Source organism: Podarcis gaigeae (genome assembly GCF_964106915.1).
Source record: "Podarcis gaigeae genome assembly, chromosome: 10".
Classification (NCBI taxonomy): domain Eukaryota; kingdom Metazoa; phylum Chordata; class Lepidosauria; order Squamata; family Lacertidae; genus Podarcis; species Podarcis gaigeae.
The window spans coordinates 55,820,229-55,838,193 of NC_139686.1; the positions used below are offsets into that span (position 1 = coordinate 55,820,229).

A 17,965-nucleotide genomic window follows, 5' to 3' on the forward strand; every position below is an offset into this window, starting at 1 on the left:
ACCCTCTGAAGAATATCAGGGGGGTGGGCAGGGGAAGGACTAGACCATGTGAAAAATGAACATAATATTTTAGCTGCAGTTCATTAGGCTTGTTGTAAAAAAAAGCACGCCTAGACATCCCATTGTTGCGCCTATTACATAGGTTTAAGGTGCCATTTAGCTCCTAGCTTTCATATCTCAGTTTCTAACACTGCCTAAAAGGCGCTGTGGTCTAAACCACTGAGACTCTTGGGTTTGCCGATCAGAAGGTTGGTGGTTCGAATCCCCGCGACGAGTGAGCTCCCATTGCTCTGTCCCAGCTCCTGCCAACTTAGCAGTTCGAAAGCACGCCAGTGCAAGTAGATAAATAGGTACCACTGTGGTGGGAAGGTAAGTGGTGTTTCTGTGCGCTATGGTTTCCGTCATGGTGTTCCTTTGAGCCAGAAGTGGTTTAGTCATGCTGGCCACATGACCTGGAAAGCTGTCTGTGGACAAACGTCGGCTCCCTCGGCCTGAAAGCGAAATGAGCGCCGCAACCGCAGTCGCTTTTGACTGGACTTAACCATCTAGGGGTCCTTTACCTTTTAACCTTTTCTAACACTGCCTACAGGAAAATGAGCCCCTCCCCAGCTGATTCCAGCCATGCCTACCATCTTCGTTTTCCCCTAGCTGGCAGGTGAGCTGGGGTTGACAACAGAACATGCTGAACGCCTCAGCCATGCTAGCCTGATCAGCTTCCAGGATGAGGGAGAAGAAGCAATTTCACTTCCACTGCAGAAACCAATTGGGCTTGGCTTGCCTCTCTGCCAGCCCAAACTCTCACCTGGGAGGAATTCTGCATACTCGCCTAGGCAGAATTTGTGGTTGCCTATGGTGACCAGGTGAACAGTTGAATATACATTCCACGGTCTTCCTTACTCTGATCGCTTAGAATGCACATCTCTATGCACTAATACTTCTCCTGAGTCTGCTGCCCCAACCCTGTCCTTTGGCATTTATTTTTTTTAAACCCCTACTTGCAAGTTCAGCGCTTCAGACATTTTAAACTGCTATAACTCAGCTGCTCTTCAGCTGATTTTTATGAAATTATCCAGATTAAACCAGTGAGTGGTTTGCTTATTTAACTATGTGTCTGTATGCTGCTCAAAGTAGTTATTTGGTGGCTTGCAACGATTAAGTAAAAATACGATTTCATTGCAAAATGTATATATAAAATTTTAAAATGTGCCTGCAGAGGCTTTATAACGTACTTTCCAACATTTCTCTGATGAGAATAGGGAGATCCTGTTCATTCATACATACATACATTATACATACATACCCTGGTCATCTGACTGAGTTGCTCAGCCACTCTGGGCAGCTTCCAACACAGATAAAAACATAATAAAACATTAAAAAATAACTTCCATATACAGGGCTACCTTCAGATGTCTTCTAAAGGTTGTATATATACTTATCTCCTCCTGACTTCCTTGCATAACTCCATACCCTCCAATATTTTTCTGATGAAAATAGGGGCATCCTAATGTAAAGCAGGATCAGATCAGAAACCAGGACCGCCGCTGGAAAACGGGGACACTTGGAAGGCCTGTTGTAATAGCAGAAAGTTTGGAAAACCCAGAGGTCTTACATCTGTATTTGCATGACATGGAGACTGATCTAAGGCTTCTGCATTTTTTATTTTTTTTAGCTATCTAGAAACCTGACCCGATGGCAACTTCTTGTAGGGTACTATAGTACCCTCGGAAAATGTAAACATTTTTCATCTCTTTTTCACCATAGTCACCCTGAAAATACATGGCGATTCTATCAGTCACGTGAACAAGCAAAGTCAGCAGTGTTTTCCTCATTCTTCCCTCATGTCCTTGCTTCTCAGATGACTGAATATTTATTCCTCTTTGCCTCTGTGCCTTTTCCCCCACTGACATTTCCTGCTCGAACACCTCCTCCACTTCCTATTAACAGCCCAAAATACAAGTTCGTCTTTGCTTCCGAAGCAGTCCCTACCACCTAGAAAAAGTTTCACTTCTTCCACACAAGCAGTGTTAGATACTCAGCTATATATAACCAGGCACCAAAAGGCTCCTTAAACCAGGGTTACAATCGCCAAAGGGGAATGTATAGTTGCTATTTGGGGGCCAGAAGGCTCAAAAGTAGTATTTTTCAATATACTTTTTGGGTTCCTGAAATTCGTTCTCATTGTGCAGATAAAATATAGCAGAGAGAATTCTACAGGATGTTTTGCGGGTGTGTGAAAATAGTCGAGATCCCAGGATCCCAAGGCAGGCACCTCCAGATGGTGGAGATGTCAGGTGCCATCCTGGCGCTCGGACATCTTCACTTGATTACAAGTGGCTGATAAAAGTAAAGGGACCCTGACCATTAGGTCCAGTCGTGGCTGACTCTGGGGTTGCGGCGCTCATCTCACTTTATTGGCCGAGGGAGCCGGCGTTTGTCCGCAGACAGCTTCCGGGTCATGTGGCCAGCATGACTAAGCTGCTTCTGGCGAACCAGGGCAGCGCACGGAAACGTTCAAATCCCCGTGACAGGGGAGCTCCCACTGCTTGGTCCCTGCTCCTGCCAACCTAGCAGTCTGAAAGCATGTCAAAGTGCAAGTAGGTAAATAGGTACCGCTCCGGCGGGAAGGTAAACAAGTGGCTGATAGCCTGGTGCAAAACGCGCCTCTCAAATTATGAAAGTTGCACACAAGTTGTGCTCTACTTTCTCTATGTACATCCTAGTGCCAACACTTTTCCTGAGGGCAGAGGTTGACAGGCATATCTACACACCTTCCAGCGTTCCATTGTTGCGTCCATAACCTCGGTTTAAGGTGCCATTTCGCTCCTAGCTTTCACCTCAGTTTCTAACACGGATGCCTTCACATTCACTTTATTCAGGGAGAGCTTACTCAGCTTTCAGCTGAATCCAGTGTTCAAAATTAGCCAGGCATCAGGGGCATTTGGCACCTGGCTTTTGACCACTTGAAGATGCCTCGGCACCAGGATGAGGCCTGACATCTCTACCATCTGGGGATCCTTGGATCTGGTCTGTTTTCACACACAAATACCCCGCCCTGTAGAATTCTATCAGTTATATTTAATCCTCACAATCGGAATGAATTTCAGACAACAAAATGCTTTTTCTGTGCAGGCTGAGCAGGAGCAGTCACCAAAAAGAGGTCGGAATAGGACGATACATATGTGGACTGTCCCTGGATCAAGTGATTTTTTTTCTTTATGCTTTCAAAGTTCTTAACCTAGGCTCAAGGTTGTCATCTGAACTAGCCAGGTGTTTAGCTGAGAATCAATCGCAGTCACTCCATAATTTGAAAAATAGAGCCATCTTGCCCCAAAATGGTAACTAGACATTTTGTTTTGGCGGCCATTTGGAGTCTAGCTTTTATATCTGAGTTTCTAACACTGGTTTTGACCAGGAAACAGGTTTTTCCATCCACCCCTTTAACTATCAGGCAGATTAGAATGCAGCATGAGATACTTGTAGAACAAGGGGAAAGTGCAGACTCAGTCAAATAACAATGCAGTTTTTGTATGAATGCTGGAGATTAGAGGACACAGAAAAACAAAAGACAAAATGCTATGTTAGTTAAATCAATTCAAAGTGTTCTCAATGAGTTAGAAGAACATGGGGTGCTCATTTGTGAAAGCATCAGAAAGTTAGTTCTGGCCTTTATGACAATGACTTGGGAATCTCTGATTCTAGTAGAACTAAACAGTAAAATAAGTTGATAAACATTTCTCTATAATAAATAAATTGTCTAAAATGAAATAAACATGTAATGTATGGAGTTAAGGAATACTGGAAAGCAAAGCACACCAAAAACTCTTTAAAAGGAAGCCTCACCAGTGCCACACCAAAAACTCTTTAAAAGGAAGCCTCACATAAAAGTTGTTGCGGTGGTCTATTGTGGAGTTCATCAGACATGGATAACTGTGGCCAGGTTACTTCTGTGCATGAGAAGCCCCAGAAGGTGGACAGTATCAGTGTTACAAACTCAGATGTAAGCTAGGTGCTAAATGGCTCCTTAAACCAGGGTTACAGTCACCAAAACGGAATGCCTAGTTGCCATATGGGGGGCCTGATGGCTGGAAAGTCATATTTTTCAATAGCACTTTTTGGTTCCTAAAATTCGTTCTGATTGTGCAGATAAAATATATTGGAGAGAATTCTACAGGATGTGTTGCTGGGCATGCACCTCCAGATGGCCAAGATGTCAGGTGCCATCCTGCTGCCTGGTCATCTTCACTTGGTCCCAAGTGGCTAATAAAGGTAAAGGGACCCCTGACCATTAGGTCCAGTCGCGGATGACTCTGGGGTTGCGGCGCTCATCTCGCTTTATTGGCCGAGGGAGCCGGCGTACCAGAGCAGCGAACCAGAGCAGTGCACGGAAATGCTGTTTACCTTCCCGTCGGAGTGGTACCTATTTATCTACTTGCACTTTGACGTGCTTTCGAACTGCTAGGTTGGCAGGAGCAGGGACTGAGCTCACCCTGTCGCGGAGATTCAAATCGCCAACCTTCTGATCAGCAAGACCTAGGCTCTGTGGTTTAACCCACAGCGCCACCCGCTAATAACCAGGTGCAAAATGCGCCTGGCAAATTTCTAATGCTGGGAAGCATACAAGTTTCATTCCTTGATATATAAACTAGATAAGTCTGACTGCCCAAGAGCTAACTTCCAAGGCGGTGGGAAGCCCCGTGGTGCAAGTGGAAGTCCTTGAACAGGGCTTCCACTGGCAGGACTCCTTAGCTAAACCCTGCCCTATAGTTTGCAAAATTTGGATAAAATGGAAGACAATGCTCTGCATGAATGGGTAAGTGAGAGAGATAAAGTTTGTGAGGAAAGCAGGGAACATGCAAACACAAGCCTCATTTGGTACGGCTGCCATACATCCAGGTTTTCCTGGACACATCTGGGAATTGGGCAGCCATTCTGTGGCCTGGTGGATTTTTACTAAATTGGCAAAATGTCCAGGAAAACCCAGACGTATGACAAGGGGGGTATTACAATAAATAAATCATTAAAAAATCGGGGAAAGCACAAAAAAGTCCTATCATTTGGACACTCATAGTTTGGTGTTAGATATGAATCAAGCCCATGTTTGAAGAAAATGTTTTGTTACGCCGAATGAATCTCTCCATTTAAGATATAAGCTGCATTCAATGGGGAGGGGAACAGCTCATTCATTCATGAATGGGTGGGGAAATACATTCTCAAAAGAGAAAGGCAATTATCTCACCTGTTACACACTATGTCGTACAATTCATCAAAAGACATAGTTAGCACTGAAAGTAATTGAAGTTACATCATACGCCTTTGCCTCTCTCAGGGGAAAATAGGTAGCTTAATTGCAAGTGCAATCGGAAGGAAGTACACAAGGAACCTGTATGGTTTGGAAGGAAGATATACCCTTTAATTGATCAAAACAAGGATTGGTATCCAAGCATTCCAAGCCCCTCGAGGAGCTAACAGGCCAGGTTCCAGTTCGAGAAACGAACTACTGATTGCTGTTATCAAAACACCCAACTCTCTTGTTACTATAAACCAGCCTCCCCACATTTGGAGAAAATCAGAAACGGAAGTTTGTTACAGATTCGGCTCCAAATTTATTACCTTACATACAAACCCAGAGCCGTTCTATGGTTTACTGCTATGTCTAAATGCGTCCATTGATGTCAATTCCACCTTTGAAATCCCAGTAATGGTGATCTACAGCACTGAACATGAGAGGAGTTCATAAAATTTATACACCACTTTAGTGTAACAAAACAAAACCTTAATGCAGCTTCCAGAAATTGCAGTTTATAAACTGCATTCTCAGATCTTCTTGTTCAAATCAACATTAAACAATAATTTATGTACAGTGGAAGCTCAGGTTGCGAACGTGATCCGTGCAGGAGGCACATTCTAAACCCACAGCGCAGCGCTATGTCTGTGCATGCACGACACAATTCGGCGTTTCTGCGCATGGGCAAAGTGCGATTTAGTTATTCTGCACATGCGCGAGTGCCGAAACCCAGAAGTAACCTGTTCCGGTACTTCTGGGTTTCAGCGCATCTGTAACCTGAAAATGCGCAACCGACAGCGATCGTAACCCGAGGTATGACTGAATTTATGACATTTTTATTCCACCTCTTCTCCAAGGAGAACATGGCTACGTACATGGGTCTCTCCTCTTCACAACATCCCAGTGAAGTGGTCTAGGCTGATAGTTATTGGCTCAAGGTTCATGGTTGCATGGGTTCCTAGTCCAGCACTCTAAGACTCCCCCCACTTTGGTGCCACAGTGTACTAAAACCAAAGTTTAGAATGTTTACTTACTTTTTTTGCCAATTAATTTTTATTACTTTTCAAAAAAAATAATGAATTTAACATCACATTAATTCAAATTTCATGCAAATTTAAAGGTGACTTCCCACCCCGCTTCCTCGATGTTTCACTTCCCACCCTTTTTAGCTTGCTCAATAGTACATACGTTTCCATATTACATTTCAAAAAACTTAAAATATTTTAGCGTTTTATCTTTGATTTCCTCTCCCAATTTTCTTCCTCTTCATTTCCCACTGGCTGCTCATTTTTAGTTCCTGCTAGACTTTTACTTAACTATTAACCTATTCCCTATTTGCCAGCCCACAAATCTTTACTTTTAAATCAGCAATCACCCATTAAAGCCCATCTCTCCTGCTATTTTCCATACAGAATGCTTCCTTTCCACATAGCATTTTCTTTAAAACTGGATAAGCCAGATCTGACTCTCTGAAAAGCTCTGACTCTCTGAAAATCGGTGTTAAGAAATTCTGGAATGATGTTACTTTGGCCCAGAGCATTCACAAGGCCCATCAATTCCCACATTTTTTCCCCTTTCAGAGCAATAAAGACTGAAGTGAAAAAAATCATTTTTGGGGTGAAAAAGAGAAAGCCACTCCTCTCCACATTAGGGAATATAATGGGGGCTTTGGCTGCTTGGGAGCTCTTACAGCAAAGACGGGCATTTATCAGAGAAACAGAAAATTCACATTCCTCAAACAGGATTTTCTTCCTTATCTTTACATGTGTTGGAGGGAAAAGGGCTTGCCCAGGGATAGATTAACAGCCTACCTACCCAATTTCAGAATTGCTGCCCCCACGCTTCCAAATCTAAAGAAGCAACTTTTCCTAGAAATTCTCTTTTTGCAGCTTGATCCAACAAGGCATATTGACTCAGATGCAAATCCCAGTGATTTTAAAGCAGCCTCTCCACAAGTCTATGCACCTAAGGTAACAGCTATAGTAATTCATTTTTTAAAATGGAATAAAACCTTTTATAATCAAATGTAGATTCTGATGTAGACCTTTCACCCAATGTAGAGAAACAGAAGCTAAAATATGGTTCCTAGAACAATTTGGTATGGGGCAGGGATAGGAGAATGCCCTCTTAGAAACTGCTCAAATTAAACTTCCGAAAAAGCTATTTGCGGGTAAGATGAACAACTATTCACTAAAATCTTTACGGTTTTTACCCGCGGCAGGCTGCAATTACACACAGCAGGTGCACCAGTATTAAAAACACCAGCCTGTCTTAATCATTCTTAATTTAGTAATAAGTAACTACCGCATGCGTGCCCATGCAAGATTGTAAAACATGATCATTCTGGCCCGCTTAAACCTGAAAAGCGTGGGGGGCGGATCGACAGCCTTTAATACAAAAAAAAAAAGTCTTCTACTTTGCTTCAGGTGTAAGTTTTTAAATATACGGTATATATTATTCCTTCCTGGCACTTAGACAGCAGCTACACTTGAGGCATTTTACCATGCAACACTTAATACACTTCTTCAGAAGGGAGCCCCCATTAATCCCCTAAAGCTTACTCCCTAGGGAAATGTCTACAAGATTGCAGCCTTCATAAATCTGCACACAGCCTTGCCCATCCTGGTGACCTTCAGATTTTTGGACTGCAGCTTCCATCATGAGCCAGCATGAGCAATGGTTGGAGATGGGAGGAACTGGGAGCCCTCAACAACTGTTGGGGAAAGATAATCTAATATTTTAGGGTTGAGTTATTGAATAGAGTTGTGAAAAAGAAAAGGGTGAGGAGTGAAAAGCATAAATAAAAAGAGAACGGCAGCCAATTGTAACCTGTGTTAGAAATTAGCCAGGCGTCATTTGCATCTGGCACAGGTCCAATTGCGACCACATAGAGATGTCTGGATGCCAGGATGGCAGCTGACATCTCCATCTGGCTGGCCCCTCCAGATTTCTTAAGCAGGTAAGGTAAGCAGAAGAGCTTATTTGCTTGCATTTCTATCCCACGTTTTTCTCCAAGGAGTACATGGTTCTCCCACCTCCTCAGTTAATTCCTAAAATGACCCTCTGAGCTAGGATAAGAGGCTGTGACTGGCCCAATGTCACCACCACACCCCACTGGCTTCCTAGAGCATTTCTGCTGTGGGCAACTCCATAAATTAATTAGGTAATTGAATATGGGGAAGGCAAAATGTTACTTAGAGAAGGATCTGAAATATTTTCCTTGAATTTGTTTTATTCTGGATTGCGGTATTTGATATTTTAATGTGTTGTAAACCACTTTGATATTTTTTTCTTTAAAATATAAAGTAGTATAGAAATAATAATAACAATGATTAATACAGTGGTACCTCAGGTTAAGTACTTAATTCATTCCATTCTTAACCTGAAACTATCTTAACCTGAAGCACCACTTTAGCTAATGGGGCCTCCTGCTGCTGCCGCACCGCCGGATCCCGATTTCTGTTCTTATCCTGAAGCAAAGTTCTTAACCTGAAGCACTATTTCTGGGTTAGCGGAGTGTGTAACCTGAAGCGTATGTAACCCGGGGTACCACTGTAATAAGCAATTTCATTGCAAAAAAGTGCCTGAATATTCCGTTGTGGTGACCGTAATCCAGGTTTAAGGTGCCATTTGGAGATTATCTTATATATCTGAGTTTTTAACACTGCCCCTCAGGAAATGCCTACTTTCTGTCACTGGTTAACACTGCTTCTTAGATCTTTATTCTCAGCATTCAAGTTAATCCAACTTAATGTGAAATAATCTTGTTACTTATACATAAAACTTTAGAACAGTTGACATCACGCCATTAGGCATCAAATATGCAAATCCTAATTTACAAATTGTTTTTCTTAATAACTGTTACCATTTCCACACAACTACTTCAGGCTCATTAGCATGTTGCCAGGTCGCCACCAGCAACTAGAAACTGTCCCAGGCGATTTGCAGCAGATTCCCTTTTTCAGTAATAATACTGCACTAGATGAACCTCAGGGTCCCTTCTAACTCTGTGATTCTATGATATATATAGCTGCCGTTGGACATGCTCAGCACACTACAAATGAAACTCTTTATCAATTATCGAGTCCATACCTTCCCACCACAAACCTCCACTCCTTATCATTTTTCTTAACCTGATCAATGCCAAATGTAATCTCTGTCTCTGGAAAGAGCTCGTATCTCGTTCCGTTTACTGAGTTGCAGGGCGTAGTGGGAAGGGAACTCTAATCAGCTGGTTGGCTTTGCTGCCAAAACTGCACCTCCCTTAAGAGAAAACAGCTTCTGTGTACAAGTTTATTTGAATGACTGTGCAGGATTGAATTTGGCGTTTTATTTCATAACCAGAAGAGGCGCTTTACCGATATTCAGAGACCATCCCTTCTCTATGTAGATGTGCCAAATCCTAACAGCACTTGCAAGCCTGGCTCAAATTAAAGAAGCAGAAGCAAAGAAAGGAAACAAGGAAGTTCTCTTGCAAAATATTACACATTGTGCTGCAAAAAAAGTACTATAGGTTAGAATCTGTGAAGGAGAACTAGGAAATAACAGCTCTTCTGCCACAGTGGTCATGATTTTTCTATTACATGTTCCTTTGGAGGTTAATAATTAGACGTAATTTTTTTCAAGTCCTCAGATATTTTTCTCCAAGTGTGCGTGCACTTTCACCTTTTCAATTTCGCAATTGCAGAATAGCTGGATTTTGAAAGCATACGTCAGCACCTGCTATCTCTGGGCAGCTGGCTGGGCCCAGGAACAAAGCTTGCCCTGGGCCCCTCCTAGGTCCTTCTTTCTGAGCAGCGGCAAGTGACTGGGAATAGCCACTCTTTAAATTTCCCACAATGCCTCCAGCCCAGGTTCACCCTGGGGCATTGTGGGAAATTATACAGGTGGTTTAATGCTCTCTGGATCACTGCCACTGTAGTCACATTAAACCCACCAGGGCCACTGACAGAGAAGGGGGTTGACCAGAATACACTTTGCCCAGTTTTAGAAACTCAGATAATATAAGCCCAGGTGCCAAATGGTTCCTTAAACCAAGGTTAGGCTTGCCAAAACAGAATGTCTAGTTTCCATTTGGGGGCAAGACAGCTTTAAAGTCTTATTTTTCAAATGATGGAAATTCTCAGTTAAACATCCGGCTAGTTCAGATGACAACATTGCGCTTGGTTAAGAACTGAAAGAGGATCACTGGATCCTGCCTCTTTTTCTGAATGGTGACACAGACGATTCCCAATGTAACAATACTCTTCACAACTGTGAGCAGGACAGTGGGGTGGAATAAAGGAAGACAAGTTACAACAATTAACTACAATGCTGTACACCGCTCCTGCTCAGGCTGCACGGAAAAAGCATTCTGGTTTCTGAAAGTCATTCTGATTGCGCAGATAAAAGTAACTGGTGATTTCTACAGGATGTGGTTTTAGTATGTAAAATAGTCAAGTTCCAATGATTCCCCAGGCATGCAACTCCAGATGGTGGAGATATCAGGTGCCACCCTTGGCACCCAGGCATCCTCACTAGGTTGCAAGTGGTCAAAAGCCAGGTGCCAAATGCACCTGGTGTTTGGCTAACCCTGATTTTGCCCGGCACTCCCAACGGGCCTTGTACCAAAGATCTCATTGTACCAAAGATCTCATTCCACACAACCCACGCAAAAGAAAGGTGTTTTAAAATTAATTTGTGTATCAGTAGATGGACCATTTAAGAAAAAATGGTAGGCTAGCAATTTCTCAATTTAATTTTTAAAAGCTAGATTGCATGCATTTCTTTAGATGGAAAAATACAGAAATGCAAAAATACTGAGCCAGAGAACTGGTTAATCAAGCCCAGTATGATCTACTCTCTGCTGGCCATAGATCTTTGAAGATGCCAGAGTTTGACCCAGGGCGTTCTTCATGAGAAGTGTGTGCTCTGCCGCTGCGCTTCCTCTCTACACTACGCTTCCCACGCTATGCTTCCCCCACTTTTGCCTCTGGCCTGAAATCACATAAGGCAATCATGTGTGGCGGCCACATGCATTTTCGGTTCGATGCTTTAGTGCTAAACTAGGGGTTGTGAAGGAAACCATTTCAAGGACCAAAAGGGGATGTACCTTCTTCAGGAGGGTAATTTTTTTAGCCACGGCTTTCATTTATCTCACCCATGCAAACTGTACGGCTGGCTGCTATCAAACATTGCATGCCAGGAAAGGCGAGACCTGGAGATTTTTGCTTAATGCCGTTGCTTCTAGGAAGTAAGGAGCTACTGTGGACCCCTGAAAAACTTTGGTTCAGAATTCTGTGCAATTTTCCTCTATTTCCCGAGGACGAATTTCCTATCTATCACCAGTCTTAAGGGCTACAATCTCTCTCTCTCTCGATACATAAAGATGCTCAGGGGCCCAATATAAATGTACATGTTTGCATCATGCAACTGCAAAATAACTCTGCTGTTAACTGTTCCACTTCAGAATGAAAATTAAAAAGCAATTTAAGACCATCGTATCAGAAAAGCCAGGCCTACAATGCAAACACTTGTGATTTTTATTATTATTTTACAGCTGGAAAGGCAAATACTGTAGTGCTTAGATAATAAGGAATCCTTCATCCCATGACCTCCTGTACAATATTTTACTATAATATTAACAGTGCAATTCCCATGCATGCTTACTCTGAAGCAAGTCCTCAGTACTCTGCGTTCAGTCTCAGGCACATGTGAATAGCATTGCAGTAGAAGACTGAAACTGTACAAATAATGTTTTGTATAGGAATAAGCCCTATAAACACTTTTCTGTACATTCAGTTTTAGGATTCCTCATCAGTAAGGTATAAATTACTATGGAGTGGAAGTACTATTGAGTTGACCTTCAACTTACAAGGAATTATGTTCCAGGGATCACGTGTAAAGCCAAAATTGTGTATAGTCAAAACACACTCTCACTGCACCTCCAAACGCTCTCCCAAGGCTATACACAGTCTCCCAAGGTCAGTGCCATTTTTTCTTTCCTGGACGCCCCCCCCCCCCTTCTCATTTATCTGTTTAGACCAAGCGCAAAAACATAATTTGCACAATTTAAATGCACAGAAATTTGCAAGCCGATTTTATATATAGACACATGCACACACAAACTAAAGCGCTAATTAAACTATTCAAGAAAGGTATGACCTCTACTGCTTTTTAAATGCCTAGTCTAAAGGCATGCACTTACAAAAAAAATTAACTGAACTCAACTGAGCACTCTCAGATATTTTCTTTTTGTAAAACAAACTGCTAACACTTGGGAGAAGGGCGCGAATGTGGTATCTACCAATGGATATACTACACAGAGCTATACAAAGTAAAAAAGGTCAGCCTCCTGCTTCTAGATAATGATTAAAGGTAAAGGTACCCCTGCCCGTACGGGCCAGTCTTGACAGACTCTGGGGTTGTGCGCCCATCTCACTTAAGAGGCCAGGGGCCAGCGCTGTCCGGAGACACTTCCGGGTCACGTGGCCAGCGTGACAAAGCTGCATCTGGCGAGCCAGAGCTGCACACGGAAACGCCGTTTACCTTCCCGCTGGTAAGCGGTCCCTATTTATCTACTTGCACCTGGAGGTGCTTTCGAACTGCTAGGTTGGCAGGCGCTGGGACCGAGCAGCGGGAGCGCACCCCGCCGCAGGGATTCGAACCGCCGACCTTTTGATAGGCAAGTCCTAGGCACTGAGGCTTTAACCCACAGCGCCGCCTGCGTCCCTCAGATAATGATTACAACCTAACAAAGGAAGGGGAAGTACATAAATGCAGGGGGGGGAACCAGGGAGAACATGGATGGCAAATTCAATGTATTTTTCAAAATGTTTTTTAAAAGAAGCATTTTCACAGCGTTTTTTATATGTGTGTAGATTTCACCTTAGTTACCAAAGAGATTGGAATGCTCCACACTATACAGTCATACCTCGGGTTACAGACGCTTCAGGTTACGTTTTTCCGTGTTACAGACCCACCGAAACCCAGAAGTACCGGAACAGGTTACTTCCGGGTTTCGGCGGTCGCGCATGCGCAGAAGCGCCTAATCGCAACCCGTGCATGCACAGACGCGCTGCGGATTGCAAACGCTGCGGGTTGCCAACGTGCCTCAGGTTGCGAACGGATCATGTACGCAACCTGAACATCTACTGTACTGCACATGGAAGAAGTGGGTGGCCTGCGTTCTCCCTCTAGAGAGCCCCACGGTCCAAATTCTCCACATTGCCAAACCAGGTTTGTCAAGCAAGAGAAGGAAGTGGTGACTGCAGCCTCTCTGATTTCTCTTGCTTCTGCCCTCTCCCTGGGCAGAGTCACAGGGCACAATTCCCTGCCATGCTCGAGAGAGAGAGACCGCATGTGCACTCCTCCTCTTGAGTGATGCAACAACCTTTACTACCACACCCCCACAAGAGGGGCAGGACATGAAAGCATGATAGTGGTCCCAACAAGCATCAATTGACACTTACTTATGAAGCCCCATTTATTATTTTGTTCTCAATTGACCCCGCCCTTTTAAAACTCTTTGCAGTCAGAGGCTCCATCAAACTGCCTTAAGAACTACTCTCTATATATGCAGTGCCTCCAAATTCATAGCCGTTGTGCATGCTCCTTTCTGACAAGGTTTAGTCAGCTAATTGTGTGTCTGAACTCCCCACCCCTGCCCCAAAGAGAGGTGTCTCCTCACAATGCCCCACAGGGGCCTGGGAAGCATCCCTTGGCCAGCGCCAGAGGTACCATTCCCCTGGGGACCTTGCAGCCAGGACTGCTGCAACAAACAGCTGTGCAAGCCTTTGGGAGGCAGAGACACAAGAGGGCATCAGAAGAGGGAGGGAAGGAAAGAGGGACAGAGGCCAGTGGTGCCCGCTGCACCCCTGACCATCATTCAAGGCACCCCAGGGTTCCATAGCACACAGGTTGAAAACCACTGCCAAAGACCTAGAGGCCTCTGTTTTGCAAGTGGGATTGAACTGCACATTTGGGTTGCACAATTAAAGTACAGCAAACCCACACACACACCCCATGGGCTTTTTGCAATAAGTGACAGGAAAATGCACCGGCAAGTGTGGGAAAACAACTGCCTCATGTGGCAGGGCAAACAAATCAGAACAAATGATCAGCAATGGGCTAACATCATCTAACCTCCCTGCAAACTTTGCACAAGGAAATCACAATCATGACTCAACAAACAGGTCACCCTGACGCCTCCCACCCAGTACAGAAGCAGAGTAATCTCTACTTTGATGGGTCTGTAAATGTTAATAACACAAAAGTGGTGTGAAGGGGAAATTGTCCAGTAGGCTTTGCTGCATATGCCTTTTGGGAATGCTGCCCCTTCCTTGAAATACAAGGAATGCTCCAAGGCTGCAGAGAAGGAGAGGCCAGGGCAAGAAACCATCTAGGCAGATAAAAAGGAAAGGACATAGCCTAAGAGGAAGAGGCAGAAAAAGTTTTCAAAGAGGTTTAGATGTAGCTTTAACATGCATAGAAATTGTCACTGTAACCTCCTATTAAATTTTATCTAGAAAACCAATCCCCACTTCACTGATAATGAATTGAGAATGCAGACTTTCACCACTCCAGTGGTGACGTGGATAAGAGACAAACGAATGTCGTCATGCTCAGCTTTATGCACCCATAATACACGAGGCGGGGAGGGAGAATGTGCCCTGTTATCACTCAGACTGACAAGAGTACAAGAGGATTAATATGTGTTAAGCAGTATTTAATTTCTCGGAAGAAGTGTCGGTGCTCAAAGTTCCTGGAGGAGGTGGGGACTTCAGACTTCACCAGCTCCAGGTGCGTGGCGGCTGACTGCAGCTACTCAGCGGCCATGGGAACCACACTCTGTAAATGCTCTGGGATGTTCACCCATGCAGTCTGAACTTCTCAGGACACCTACAAGCGCAAAGAATCACTGCACTGCAGAGTTGGAAGGGGGCATATATGGGATTAACATCAAACAAAATAAAATGTTTTCAAGCACGCAAAGAGCTTCACATGCCTTTTGCAGCGGCGACACTTCCATCAAGCAGAGGGGTGCCAACTTGAATAAAATATTGGGGGTGCCCAGCTAACCTCAGCCCCGCATAACGGATCACATGATGTGGTACATGCACACCATTAGAATGGCAACGCCTACCAACTATGGGAGGAGAGCCAGCCCCCTCAAATATTTTATTTGGGGGGGGGGGGTCAAAGGGATCTCAGCTCCTAGGAGTTGGCTCAAGTGCCTAAAGTCAGCCAGTATCACCGAATGCACATACACACCATTTAGCAGATGGGTAGACTGAGGCTGAAAGACATGAGTAGAAACCTAGGAAGTTCAGGGCAGAGGCAAGACTCAAAGCAAGGTATCATTGTTGGAAACTGAGATATGAAAGCTAGGAGCTAAATGGCACAGGGAAACAAAGCTTCCTTTTGCTACTAACTGAATAAAGTATAAATGTGAAGGCATCAGTGTTAGAAATGGAGATACAAAAGCTATGAGCTAAACAGCACCTTATAAACCAAGGTTATGGGCACAACAATGGAATGTCTAGGCACACTTTTTTTAATAACAAGAATACAAAGCTGAAAACGAACGAACTGTAGCTAAAATATTACATTCATTTTTCACATGGTCTAGTCCTTCCCCTGCCCACCCCCCTAATATTCTTCAGAGGGTCTCTTCTCCAGTCTTTGGAGACTAGCTGGAAGCAAGGAGGCAGAAAAAGGTCCTCCTTTCTTTCCACTCTGTGGTTTTCGTCAGAAATCTCAGACGCAGGGCTGCACCCAGAGCTCAGAAACTGCTTGCACTAATGAAATTTGCTGTTGCCAAATGCCACTAGAACAATGGGAATTTCGAAATTGCCTGCAGGAGTGGGGGAAGAGAGAGAAAAAGTTCCCACTGTGCTATCTACAATGTTTGTGGAATGCTCTCCCTAGGAAGAGTTGGCTGGCACCTTCATTATACAGTGGTACCTCGGGTTAAGAACTTAATTCGTTCCGGAGGTCTGTTCTTAACCTGAAGCACCACTTTTGCTAATGGGGCCTCCCGCTGCTGCCGCCACGCAATTTCTGTTCTCGTTCTAAATCAAAGTTCTTAACTCGAGGTACTATTTCTGGGTTAGTGGAGTCTGTAACCTGAAGCATCTGTAACCTGATGCTTCTGTAACCCTGTACCATTGAACACCTTTAGGCACCAAGCAAAAATGTTCCTTTTTAACCAGGCCTTTGGCTGATTGACATTCAATGCCCTTTTAAAGTGTGATGGGGGGTATTTTTCTTATGTATTTTGTGTTTTTATATTGTGATCTTTTCCTCACGCACTGCCCTAAGACCTGGGCACAGGGCAGTATACAAAAGTAATAATCATCATCTCCTGGATTAGAGGAGAAGAGGGTCTCTTCTCCAGTCTTCGGAGAGTAGCTGGAAGCGGGGAGGCAGAGAAAGGTCCTCCTTTCCTTCCACTCTGCGGGCTTCACCAGAAATCTCAGGCGCAGGGCTGCTGCACCCAGAGCTCAGAAACTGCTGGCGTTTCCGGTCGCCAAATGCGCCCGGAACGACGCGAGTTTCGAACCCTGCGAGGGCTGCGCGTGTTGCGCTGCGCGCGGGCTCCCTCGCCTTTCGGAAGAGAAGAGCCGGGGAGCCTCCTTCCTCCGCCGGCGTCCGAGGTGAGCGGCCACAGGCGCCCAGCCGAGGACGGGCAGCAGCCGAGAGGCGGCTGAGGAAGCGCGGCCGCGAAAGAGGAACCGGGCCGGAGGAGAAAGAGAGAGATGGAAAAGGCCGCAGGGGACGCGCGCGCGCGCGCCTCTCCTCCCGGGGAGGCTCTTCTTCCCTCGCCCGCCTTACCTGCCGCCTTCGCCAGCCCAACAGCAGCGAGCGCCTCGCTGCTGCTGCCGCTGCCGCCGCCTCCTCGCCTCCTCCGACTGCGCATGCGCCTTGGAGGCTCGCGATGCGTACCCAGCGGCGGCCGCCTAGAGTGGCTGCACAGAGCAAGGTACGGAGTACCGCCCTCTAGCGCTGGAGGACCGCCGCACCTGTGGTGGCGCAGCGGCCTTCGCGTAGCCTGAGGCGCTCCAAGACCGAGAGCGCTCCGAGGCAAGTGCAGAGCGCGGTGTCCTGGGCCGCATTGTTTCCCCCCCCCCACCAAAAAAAAAATCCCCACCTCTGGTTATTGAGATTCTAACAAATCGACTCCGCGTACAATATAGCATTCTTTTTTATGTTCCCCTTTTTCTTCCCCCCTCGTTTCGGCGGGTTGCCATACGTCCGGAATTCCCGGGACGCAGGCCAACGCTGCGGGCGTGAGGGGGTGTCGGGTTGTGCCTCCGGGAAAACCCGGGCGGATGGATCGCGTGCCGCTTTTCCTCATAAATAGCTCGGAAACGTCCAGTTCTTTCGAAATTTTGCCAGGGGGCGGGGGGAGCAGCTCAACAATTTCGCCAATGAAATCTCAACAAAGATTTGCCAAAGATTTTCACTTTTGAAAAATATAGCAACCCTATCGTTATAATCATGACCCTTAATTTTACCATTTCTTTTTTTATTCCCGCGTCTTATATCTCGAATCCAGCTCACGTTTTCAGATCATTTTGATGCTTCAACGGATAGCCCCAAAATGGGTTTTCCAGAAGCAGATTCATCATTGGGGTCTCTTAGTTTCGCCGTCAAATTAAACCCATTTTAATTTAAACCCATCTTTTTTCTTTTTCTGTA

At 45.0% G+C, this 17,965-nt stretch overlaps 1 protein-coding gene across 4 annotated transcripts in view; it reads right to left on the reverse strand.

Moving 5' to 3' along the window:
• Window positions 1–17,206, reverse strand: part of FAM3C (FAM3 metabolism regulating signaling molecule C) — a 36,177-nt gene extending 18,971 nt beyond the window's left edge. The window contains exon 1 of one of the 4 annotated variants that reach the window (XM_083699497.1): window positions 17,099–17,206. Coding sequence is in view for 1 of the 4 variants with exons in the window: in XM_083699495.1 (XP_083555621.1) it covers window positions 1,433–1,500 (68 nt within the window). In the remaining 3 variants the exon portion in view is untranslated. Of the gene's footprint in view, window positions 1–802; window positions 903–1,432; window positions 1,516–17,098 lie in introns of those variants that run through there. The other 3 variants (XM_083699496.1, XM_083699495.1, XM_083699498.1) reach the window with 3 other exon arrangements.
• Window positions 17,207–17,965: the final 759 nt, after the last annotated feature.